Raw genomic sequence first — 12425 nt, forward strand, 5'->3', positions numbered from 1 at the left:
TGTCGCTGCCCGCCGCGGGTGGATGCGGCTGAATGGATCCAATATGGCCACTTCCTGGAAACTCCCTCCGCCCGCCGCAGGCGCCGCCCGCCCGCAGGACCGGGGGAACCGAGGGGACGGGCACCGGCGGGGCGGGACGGGCACCGGCGGGGCGGGACGGGGTGGGGGTCAGCCCTCCCTCGGCCGGCGCGGAGGTCCCGCCACCCGCCGCCCTCAGCATGGCACCCTCGGCCGCGGAGGGGAGTGGAACCGGGGAACAGCGGTTGGGCTGCCCCGGTGGGCGCCCACCGCCCCTACTAGGGGTCAGCTGTCGTCTGGAGGCTAGCACATGGCACGGGTGGCCCTGGCAGGAGAAGGGAGCTGTGAGCGCCGTACAGCACTGCACGGGGCAGCTGCGAGCCCGAGTGCGGCTGCGGAAGGGCCAGGAGCATCCTCTGCAGGGGTCACACAGACCCATCTCCCCATCTCGGGAAGGTCTCCAGCGTTCAGCGTGCTGGAAGAACAACACATTCCACAGGGCAGCGGTGCCTCTGCACCGAGGTGCTTCCATAACACGCGGGAGCCACACCAAAGTGGCAGCCACAGTGTGGGTTTGAGCCGGGCCACGAGAGCTCACGGCCATTAACGCTGCCGGTGTTTATGATAGTTTAAAGTATGCAACAGAGGGCTGTCGAGTCTTTCTTCATCGTTCCTTCCCACCAAAGGCACAGAGCTAAGGCCACCGCCAGTCTCTGTAACGCAGACACTGGTATTTCACGAGCTGTTAGCACAGAGCGGTTTCTATTGCTTTCTGGTGCCCTCTGCTGCAGTGCAGCTACCCAGGAACAGCTCACCAGAGCCACGTGTGCTCTCGGTCGTGCTGCTGGGTCAGTAGACCAGACCTGCACCGCTAATCTCTCTGTAGCCCTGGTTTTGTCTGAGGCTTTCCCCTCTGTCCCTGCTATGTCCTCACCTTTCCTCCTCATCCTCTCTCTTGGAGCAATCCACTCTTCAGATTTGGAGAGCTGAGTTTGGTCAAAGAGACCAAATACTTCTGCCTACAACGCTCTTTGCAAGGAAGGGACTCATGAGGATCATTTTGAACCCCGCAAGAAGAGAATTCCTCTTACCACTACACACAGGAGTCAAAAAAAAGCAGTGTGAGCACAAAAATGGAGCAGTTACTGTGCATGTTCTGAGGGCCCAGCAGAAATCCCCCAGCAACTTTGGGGAGTCACAGAGCCCTCTCTCCTTTGCTCTCAGGCAGCATCTGCTCAGCTGAGCTGCTCAAAGCCTGTCCTCAGGGCTGCTACTCCATCAGTGCACACACCAGCCACAGGGCAGTCACTGAGTCACTGGGTTACAGCAGGTGTCCGTATTTTACATCTCCACATCTTTGATTCTTCCTAAGCCTCCTTGTGTTCCACCTGCACAGTGCTGCAGGAGCTCTGGGAAGCACTGTGCATCCAGAAGGGCACGGTGCTTATGCTGGAGTAATAATACAGGATACAAACTCAAATGTAGGTAATTGAAGAGAGAGGACAAGAGTTAGAGGGATCAGAGATTAGGAAGAAGGTTGTGTTCTCCCTTTAAGCAATTTCAAGGCATTTTCTGAGATGGTGTAATCCAAATTATTTGCTTTTTGAAATATGATAGATCTAGTGCAGGTCAAAGGAGCTGTTTTTCTCTTTCCTGAGCAGACTGCCTACAACTAAATTAATTCTAATTAATCCATGTATTAGCTGTGGATAAAGGCAGGTTTTTAAAAATGTACTTTTCTAAAAAGGTCATTGCTGAACACCTTCTGTTTTAATTTATTTTCACCAAAAATTACCAAAACCACCCCCAACATTTTTCATGTCACAGTCACAGTTCTTAATGTTGCCAGGGACAGCAAAGCTGTCCTGCTGGTCCCTGCTACCTGAAGGCAAGCCTGAGCAGTGTTGTAAGTTTGCTGAACCTTTTATTAATTTATCCCTGTGAGTGAAATGTTCCTGCAGACCAGACATTCACTTTATCACCTTGTTTCTTTGGCCGATTCCCAAAGGTTCTCCAGTTCTCCCTGGCTCCTTCAGCAAAAATGTGGAAGCTAAAATCTGCCATTTTTGGTGTACAGACGTAAGTCAAACAGTTAATACAGAAGCAGAGTTAACTTTCCAGGCTGCTTTTATATATCACAAAGAAGCAAAAATAAGCGGATAAAAAACCCTGAAAGTTCTGGTTTTGTTGGGTTTTGTTGTTGTTTTGTTTTAGGGTTTTTGTTTTGTTTTGGTTTTTTTACTTTACAATCAGCTTTGTGAGTCCTTATTTAAGACAATGTAAAACTCTTGCTTAGCACATGCCTAAACGCCTTAATGCCAGGTACTTTTGGAGAAACAATTGACTTTGATTCATTAAGAGCTCTATTCCCTGACAATAAAGTGCACAATATAACAAGACAACAAGGCTCACGAAAGCTGATTCCCAAACAGCTGCTGCTTTCTGAGAGCTGCAGGTCAGATGCAAAGATTCTCAGCACAAAAAAAATTGTGAGACATTGCAACAAATCAAGAGCCAACACTGCTGCCTCCTGGCTCTAAGCTGTGCTGCTCAGACCTCCTGCAGCTGAGGTCCTCGACAGAGGAAGTTTCCAGTAGTGCTGCCACCAGTGTGGGGCAAGATCTCTGTGACAGCAGAGCACTGTATAAAAGCTCACAGTTATTTTTAAACACCTTGTTATTTGAGAAAGCACACTATTTCTAATGCCAATTCAAGAGAAATCCCTGCTGATTTCAAAAGGTTCAGTTGCATAAAAACTGCTTCAAGAGAAGTGACTTGGATTTGGTGACTCCTTTAGCTGCTAATTGTTATGCAAATTATTCCTAATAGCTCCGTAATTAAATGTATATTCTAGTGCTGGATGCTCCTGCAAGGACTTTAAATTTCGTGGAATATTTGTACCTGCTAAAACCACGGTGAATTTAAGACGAGCTGTGGATTTTTTTACAGGTGAAGACCTGGGGCAGAGAGCACAAAGGACTGGAGAGGCACAAATGTGTCCCTGGAATCTCTTTGTCTTGAGGAAAGCAAGGGAAATGCCCGTCTCTGCATGGATGGTGGCATTGCAGCAGCACAGTTCTGATGGTGGGGAGATCAGCAGGAGGTGCTTTACCTCTTCACATTGTGAGCACAGGTATAGGCAATGAAAGTGGAGAGCAGTAAATGCTATCACAGCCCCTTTGATTTGGTAGGCAGACACAGAGAGCAAAAGATCATCCCACCTGCCACATGAGTACAGCAGCAAGACCAAGGCCTTTTGAGGATGGCTCCAACTTTCAGGGCTGAAAATACCCCTTGATTTTTAAATCCAGGTGGTGCAGATAAACAGATCTCCTTCAGGGTTTTCAACACAGGCCAGAGGAAACAGCTTTTGGATAAATATACATTTCTCACTGTGTGTCCTGGAGATTACTAGAAATCGAGTGGTTTATAGCTACTCTTTCAGCATTAACGCCACCAAGCACCTTATTAAATTTTCATTGGAGCTGACAATATATGGAGCTCATAAAGCATTTATACAGAAGTCCTATCTTTTTAACCTGGAAGTCAATAGGAGCTGTAGGTCCATGTCCGTACAGAAACAGACCCCAAATTTCCCTGCTAAAGTGCAGCAGAGGGTAGATTTAGGTGAGGTAAAGAAATTCAGTCAAATTAAATTTACTAAAGAAACAGATTTTATTCCGCAGCTGAAAGATCGGTCACACAGAAAGCCATGATCGGAAAAAAGGTCAGCCCCGAGCCCGGGATCGGTGCTGGGTGAACACAGATCTGACCTCTATCACGTCAGATCCCCAAGTTCACGAATGTCGCTTAGGCTGGTTCCTTCTTATACAGTTCTTGGGCAGAGTCCGAATTAATTCTATTCTTCTCACAATTTAGCATATTCATGATGTTTTCTTGTCCTGAAGTTGGACTGCACAAAGCCTTTCCTGGGTCTGATGAATTGTCCATCTTGGATGATGAATGGTCCATCTCTGATTCCTGGAACAGTTATTCTTAGTTCCCATTCGGAACAGTTATTCTTAGTTCCCGGAATGGGATACTCCTTTAACGACTCCGAGATTTTAATCAGTTTCATCATCGTCCAAATTATCACCCAGGTGTGGTGTTAATAGCTCCAGATAAGGTCTACCTCCACCCGGAGATAGACTTTTTCGTATACTGTTTAGTTCCTGGCCTATTGTCTTCTCTGCTGCTGCCAAGGCTTCCAACATTTTCTCCGTCCCCGTCCTGGGGTTTGGGCTCAGGCATTTTTATTTGTACAATTAATATATATATTTATGTACACAAGCACTAATTAACAATTTCATTTATAACATAGGTTAGCTACTAGAAGAAAACTCCTCCCTGTGAGGGCAGTGAGGCCCTGGCACAGGCTGTCCAGAGAAGCTGTGGATGCCACATCCCTGGAAGCATTCAAGGCCAGGCTGGATGGGCCCTGGAACAACCTGGTCTAGTGGAAAGTTTCCCTGCCCATGGCAGGGAGGCTGGGAGCTTTAAGATCCCTTCCAACCCAAATCATTCCATGAGTCCATGATTCTGTTACCACACTGAACCTCATGCCAGGTTTGCATTATCCTGGTAAAATCCCATCAAGTTTGCAGGTACCATCTGAAAAACAGAGGATGTTTGAGATGAGTCCTTGCATCAATCTGTGTGAAACAAGCAGTATTTAATAAATACAGACTCTGAGATACACAGAAAACTCTGTTTGAACGGCTGCTGTTAAGAAACGTCTTCTGAACTGGTTACTGAGGTCCTTGAGTTAGAGATGAATCCTTCTCATTTATGAGAAAACGCCTTTTATCTGTAAATAATCAGCACCCCCACCTCCCCCCAGCTGCCCCTTCACAGACTTTTGCTCAATTGTTTACCTATGGAAGGTTACTGCATTTCTCCATGGAACAAAGGAAGAGCTATTGCTATCCCTGACAATGTGTGGTCTTTGTTTCACATGAAAATATCAACAAGAAAAGTGGTAAATCATGGGCCTTGTCATCCTGTTTATTCAGGGAACGCTGATTTCATTTTGGAGGAAAGTAAGTTTTCCTCGAGATAAGAGTCCCATCTGTAGTCATTAGCAGCTAAGCTTCGCCTTTCTGCAAAGCAGCAGCAGCCTGTCTGACTGGGACTATCCTCCACATTCCCTTTTCTTCCTCTTTTGCTTTCCAGCCTGGCATCTCATCTTCCCTGCGGCTCTGAGACTATCATCCAGGGAAGAGCAAGACCTAGGGTACCATTTCCTTCAGTTTTGGGCAGTTGAAACTTCTTTGCTTTGACTAGATACTGTGCTTGATCTCCCACTTTATTCCTGGTTTTGTGTGGTGTGGATAATTAGTCATATAACCTTTACCTTCCTCCTCTGAGGGGGTGGGAAAAGCTCCCAGGTTCACTATGCAGTTTACTTCACTCTAATAATGTGTCTCGGTTTGAAAGACAGGTGTCTGCCAAGGAAGGCAGGAGCCTCCCTTGAAATGGAAACTGTAACCCCCTTCCCTCCGAATTATTATAATTTTTAAATTAAGGGGCTTTCAGGCAAAGGTATGAGGAATAGGAATAACAGTTCTTTACTAATATATATATGTGTGTATATATATATATAACAAGTCAAACAAACAACAATAACTATGGCAGTAACAGCAAACAATCACAAACCCAGTCCCAGCCTTCTCGGCTGTCAGGCCCTTTCCCCTTGGGTGCAGTTCTGCTCGCAGCCGGCAGGGGCGCTGGCGGCTCCCGGTGAGCAGGGCAGGTGCGATGGTTCCCCCGCGGCTGCAGGGGGCGCTCTGGAGCGAGCTCGGGAAACACGCGGCACCGGTGCCCTGGGATCCCGGGAAGGGATGGGACAAAGGCTTCACAAACCCCTGGGCAGCCGATCCCGGTGTCCAGCTGGACCCTCGGGAACAGCAGGCTGGAATGGCAGGCTGGAACGGCAGGCTGAAAGAGCAGGGACAAGCACAAATCCCGGGTGGCAGACGAGATGTATCAAACTCCGGAGCTGCAGCGGGAACCCCGAGAGGTCCCGACAGGCAGGATGTGTGGGGGCTACAGAGTAGCGAGGGCTCGAAGGAACAGCGGGGGCAGAGCGGCCACGGCCCGGCTCCCAGTGGGGCAGGGAAAAGCGGGCTTGGGATCTCGGGGTTTTCCCCAAGGCACCCGAGCAGATGGTGAAAAGGTCCCTCTTTTAGTAAGGTGGGGTGTTAGGGTCCTGGTGCAACAGCTGCTCCAGCGAGCAAGCCCCACTCATGGTAGAAGAAAGGCAGCAGAAAGCAGAAGCCCGCAGCAGCAATGAGCTCCCTCCACAATGATGGCAGCCCTCCTCTCTCTCCGGATGCCGGGAGAACCAGAGAGCTAGGGGATGTACCCAACCCCTTTTTCCCAATTCAAATCTCGTGGTATCCCCTGCCCTACACGAGAAAACCCCAGGTGAAAGAGAGTAGCCAGTTGCACCCTACCTCCTGTGGCCAGGTCTTTTGTTTCCCCTAAATATCCAGCAATTTGTCCCCCCAGGCAACATGTATGGGGAAAATTCTTTAAGAGAAAAAGAAAACAAAAGGAGAACTCCTAAAACCCCAACATAACAATAATTTAAGTTTCAGAAACTTCTTCACAGGAAAGGTAACTCTCATCAGTCACATGGTTATAAATAGAGGCCAGCTGTCTACAGCCTATGATGCAGAAATAGCAAACTGCAATATTTGTGTTTAAAAAAGTAGTAGTAAATCAATTTAATCATGGGCTTCTGTACATTGTTTTTGTCTCAGCCAGTAAATGAAAAATATCAAGACAGTTGCCTTGAGATCTCCCACAAAGCAACCCACAGTATTCTGTAAATAGCCCAACAAGAAATATTTGCTTTGTAGGTTTTCAGTGACACAGAAAGAGACAAAACTTCTCACGCTTTTTTAAGGCTGGAAATTTTGGATGACTGATGAGTATAACACCCATAATGTTCCAGGATTTTATTATCTATAACATTCATTCAAATGGTTTAATTTCTGCACCATAATCTGATCAGTGTGACCAGCACTCAGCAGACTAAGAGGGTTCATTGGGAGCTGGTCCTCTGATACTTGGCACTCATCCTGAATGGTGGGCAACCAAAGGGCACCAACAGCTAAAGGGAAAGGCTGGCAAACAGGATGTACCCTGTGCTGTGGTCTGGAACTGGTACAGGTAAGTAGCCAGAAGTGTTGTTTTCTTATGTCAGATAGTATAGGAGGTTAATGTGTTAGGTTACTAACACCCACTGAAAGACTGTGAAAAGGAGCACAACCACATGCCACGGGTTGCCAGTGAAGAGAGTGGTGTGGAACAGATGGCTGGAGGCATTACCTGGGCAAAGAGGTCATTGTGTCAGGGCAGTTAAACCAGAGAAACAAGTTCAGACTTTGCACGGTATGAGGTACACATGTAAACATCCTGTCTCCTCTTCTATGACCTCCTGGGTATGTGTCCTGCTCTGCAGCCATGGGGAATGCCAGGATCTGCAGAGGGGAACAGTCTCAGTAATTCCCCTCTTTTTGGACCTTGACCCAGTGCAAGACCCCAGAGAGGCTTGGCTGCATGGGTGCAGAGCAGTGAGGTGTCCTGGGAGCCTGGTGCAGGGAGATCCCTCTGCAAGAATGGCGCTGGGCTGACGATAAGGCAGGTGGGGTGTGACAGCACCGTTGTGGGTCTCAAAGGATACAGGGGTGCAGGGGTGTGATGCTGTGCAGGCAGGGAAGGAGTGCAGTGAGCTTGAGAACGCCCCCCCCCCACCCCCCTGCTTGAACCAACTCAAGCAACTGGAGCAACTTCTCCCTTAACATTTGTAACATAAGAAAATGTTTTTTAAAAGAGCCTGTTCTTCTGAATCATTTTCCTTCCTCGCTCTCAGTTGCAGATATGAACTATAATCCTAGGGTATAGCTGGAAGTTTGCAATGCAAAAAATCACAGACTGCTGAGATTTTCTTACACCTGCAAGGGATTCTAGTAAGGATCTGAACAGTGAAAGCAAGGCACAGCAATTAGCATTTGGATGCAGGGTCATTTTTAGCTCCCTACACAGGGCAGGCAATGGCCATGAGCTATAGAGCATTGCACTGCTCAAGTGGCTGCCTCAGCGAGGGCAAGGTTGCTCTTTAGGCCACATGAAAAGGCAGTAATAGGAGGTGTACGATTGACATTGTATTGGGTTGACCCTGAGTTGATGGACAGTCTTTAAGACCAATTACGCTTCTCACAATTTACATATTTAAACCGCACAGAAAGGCGGGACTTCCCCTTTTGGTCGGAGCTCACCTGCTGGAAGGTGGGGGGGGCTCCGAGCCTCCCGGCCCCGCCGGGCCGGGCCGGGGCCACTGCCCTTTTCCCCCTTTCCCAATGCTGCGGCACGGACCCTGGGTGGCTGGGGGGGACTGCCTCAGAGCCGCAGGCAGCTCAAACCAGCCATGGACTGCTCACAGCTAAACCCATCCAGCGCGGCTTCTGGGGACCGGCGGGTCTCTCTCCTCTCCATGCGGAGCCGGCGGAGTCAATGGGAGCCGGCAGAGCCTCCTGTCTGCAGCCAGCACACTTCGTGCTGAACTGAAGAGGACACCACGCAGCCAGCAGCACAAAGGGAGCGAGGCTTTCCCCACCGTAAAGGCTGAACAAGAGCACCCTTCAGCATGGCGGCGTCAGAGTCAGAGAGAAAGAGAAGTGAGTCACGTGGGACGGAGCTGAGCATGGCGACGGGAGAAAAGAGGGCGGTGCCGCGATTCTGGCGCGCAGCTTAAAAGAAACCTTCTTGCATGCCGTGGTAAGAAACTGTAATACCACAAACTGTTTGTCTCTTTAATCCATTTGAAGAACATGGGGGGATAGAGTATCTTCGTGTGCCTGTGAAGATTGTGAAGAATGCCGATGCCAGGCTATATAGTAGTAAGAGGCTGCTAGAGACTTGTGGCGAAGAAGAGCCTTTGTGTGCAGGCCAAGAGAACTTATCCTTAAAAAGATGAATAACCCCATGTGATGGCCCATGTTTTGCAGTGTGAAGGAACTGTGAGATTTTTCATGGGAGAGATGTTCTACACACAGCAGATTGATTGTTTCCGGGCGGATCTGCTGTTGGTGGCAGTTTGGGAACCACGTGCAACTGAAGGAAAAACCCTTTTTTCCCTTAAGCATAAGAGAGAGGCTTTTCAAGAACTGGAACACTGACTAACATCCCATGTTCTGTTATCCCTTGTGTGAGCTAGGTAAAAGGAGAGAAGTGCTGGGGGGGGGGGGGGATTTGCTTTAATTTTGTTTTGTTATTGTCTCTTTACTTTTAATTCTATTAGTAATAAAACTCTTTCATTGTACTGCAACTGTTTAAGGTTTGTGCCTGCTTTGCTTTTCTCCTGATTCTTATCTCACAGAAGGAAAATAAGTAAGTAATGAATATTTTGAACCAAAACCACTACATTTAATTGGTGTTTTCTGCCCGGTTTCGAACTCAACCCGCTACAGACATAGAAACACAGAACTACTACAAGAATATTACACACTATTATTATGTGAAAGAGCATTAGAGCAGCAAAATTATTTTGAGGAACTGGTTCAGCACCAGCTCATTAGCAAATGATGAAATAGTTTTACAGACATTTGCACAAAGATGGAGAGAAAAGGGGAAAGAATGCCAAATGCAATCTGTGGGAAGAGGCTCTTCTACCCTCAGTAAAAGGTTTGAAGAGGCAGAAGGGAAGTCAGCATCAGCGAGGAGGACATACCTCACATTGCCTTCAAATTGTAGACTTTGGCGCAGACTGATCATAGAATCATTAAAGTTGGAAAAGACGTCCAAGATCATCAAGTCCAGCCTTTGACTAAACACCACCTTATCTACTAAACTATAGCACTAAGTGCTATGTCCAGTCATTCCTTGAACACTTTGGGGATGGTGACCCCACCACCTCCCTGGGCAGACCATTCCAGGGTTTGAAATCTTTACCGTAAAGAAATTCCTTCTGATGCCCAAATTGAACCTTCCCTGGTGCACCTTGAGTCCATTTCCTCTTGTCCTGTCACTGTTTGCCTGCAAGAAGAGGCCAGACCCCACTTTGGTACAGCCTCCTTTCAGGTATGTGTAGAGTGATAAAGTCTCCCCAGACTAAAAAGGTCCAGCACCTCAATGTCCTTCCTGAACTGAGGGGCCCAGAACCGAACACAGCACCTGCAGTGTGGTCTCACCAGCGCTGAGTAGAGGGGGACAATCACTGCCCTGGTCCTGCTGGGAACACTATTGCTGATACAGGCCAGGATACCACTGGCCTTCTTGCCTACCTGGGCTCATGTTGAGCCACTGTCAACCAGCACCTCCAGGTTCTTTTCCACTAGGATGCTTTCCAGCCACTCTGCCCCCAGCATAGAGCTCTGCAGGGGGTTGCTGTGGCTTAAGTGACCTCTCACTTCACCTTGTTGACCCTCCCACCATCTGCCTCAGCCCATTAATCCAGCCTGTCCAGATCCCTTTGCAGAGCCTTCTTACCCTCCAGCAGATCAGCACTCCCACACAACTTGGTGTCACCTGCGAATTTACTGAGGGTGCTCTCCAGCCCCTTGTCCAGATCGTTAATAAAGATATTATTATACAGGACAGGGCCCAATACTGAGCTCTGGGGAACCCCACTAGTGACCAGTCACCAAATGAATGTGGCACCATTCACCACCACTCTCTGGGCCCAGTCATCCAGGCAGTTTTTAAGCCTTTAGAGAAGAGTGGGCTCCAAGCTGTGGGCTGCCAGCATCTCCAGGAAAATGCTGTGGGAAACAGTACTGAAGGCTTTGCTGAAGTCCAGGTAGACTACACCCACAGACTTCCCCTCATCCACTAGCCAGGTCACTTGGTCATAAAAGGATATTCCATTTTATTAAGTTCTAAAACAGTGAAAACAACTCCAAATCTATTTGTTTTTTCTTATCCATCCTCATACAGTTACTTTTATCTGTCTTCATAACACTCTGACTGTTCACTCTGTTCTCAGTCTCTCCTGCTCTTTCTTCTCCTAGACAAACTGTTCAGGCATCAGTTTAGTGATCTTAAGTGCAACACTCAGAGGAGGAGAAAACAAGTTTGCAGGCTGAACATCTGTGCAAGAGGTCCTCAGTCCTCCTACTTTGCCTGGGGAAAAGCATTTGTCTGAGATTTATTTTCTCCTGTAGAGCAGAGAACAGTAATGTTAAATGCTTAAGCACAAGTAATTGATAAGACAGCAGAGACAGCTTCTCTATAAAAAGAGAAGCTCTCTCTTCTCCTGGTGGACATGAACAGATGCAGCCATGCTGTAAGTATTTCACTGTTTAAATAGACATGTACATCTACATTGTTGATGCAATATAGGTAAAAGACACAGATAATAATGTATGATTACATATATACATATGTATGATAATACATAGTATCATATAGAGGTGAGTATATTTCAGAAGACTGACCCATCCACCCATCTTCTAATTTTAAGGCATCAGCCTCTTGCCCAGCAGGATCACAGGTCCTGCAGAATACCTGAGGCTTTTCCAGGAATGGAGACCGAACCTTGCAGAGTGATTTCTACCCAATGCTGCTCCACTTACTTGCTACTGAAACAAAACAAAAAAGCAAAACAAAACAAAAAAGAACAACCAAAAAAACCCACCCCAAACCAAAAAATCGTTTCAGGAAGCTGGAAGACGAGTAAATGGATGAAGGGTTCGGTCCCACCCGAGGAGCCTCCGTGCCCTCCCTCCTGCTCTCACTCACTCCTGGATCGAGGCCGGGTCCGTGTCAGCCGCCGCCCGGTACCGCCGCTCCCCGCGCCCACTGCCCGGACCGGACCCTCCCGGCAGCCGCCGCCCCGCGGGCGGGGCGAGACCGGCGCCGCTGCGCTCCGTGGGCGGGGCGGGGCGGCCCGAGCACCTCCGCGGGAGCGGTCGCGGGGGAGTCGCTGGCAGTAGCAGGTGTCTCCCGCCCGCGAGCCCTGGCCGTCTCTGCAGGCTCCCGGCATCCTACGCTGCGCCGAGGCGGCGGGCGCGGCGGCAGCTCCACCACCACCACCTGTGGCGGCGGGATGGCGGAGCTCGACATCAGCGCGGAGGCAGTGATGGGCTTCCTGAGGGAGCGCGGCGGGCGGGTGTGCAACACCGAGCTGGTGAGCGCCTTCCGGCCGTTGCTGGAGGCCAGCGGGCCCGGTGCCGGTGCCGGGGAGGCAGAGGGGCGGGCGGCGCGGCGGGAGCAGTTCAAGGCGGCGGTGAACGCCGTGGCCACGGTGAAGGAGATCGACGGCGTCAAGTTTGTGGTGCTGAAGCGGCAGCTGCGCGCTGCCCCGCCGGCGGGGGTCGATGCCGGCGCCCCTGTCCCGATTTCCTTCCCCGACTCGGACCCCGTCGGGACGTCCCCCGAGGAGCCGCCCGGGCCGCGGGCCG

The 12425-nt window shown here is 49.3% G+C and overlaps 1 protein-coding gene across 1 annotated transcript in view; it reads left to right on the top strand.

Moving 5' to 3' along the window:
• Positions 1–12061: 12061 nt before the first annotated feature.
• The window catches only part of LOC309578676 (ankyrin repeat domain-containing protein SOWAHA-like), a gene marked incomplete at its 3' end in the record, with an annotated part of 3866 nt that continues 3502 nt past the window's right edge, over positions 12062–12425 (top strand). The window contains exon 1 of the mRNA XM_082291439.1: positions 12062–12385. Coding sequence (XP_082147565.1) covers positions 12071–12385 — 315 coding nt within the window. The 5' untranslated portion in view covers positions 12062–12070. The remainder of the gene's footprint in view (positions 12386–12425) is intronic.

Source organism: Coloeus monedula (genome assembly GCF_965178545.1).
Source record: "Coloeus monedula genome assembly, chromosome: 15".
NCBI lineage: Eukaryota > Metazoa > Chordata > Aves > Passeriformes > Corvidae > Coloeus > Coloeus monedula.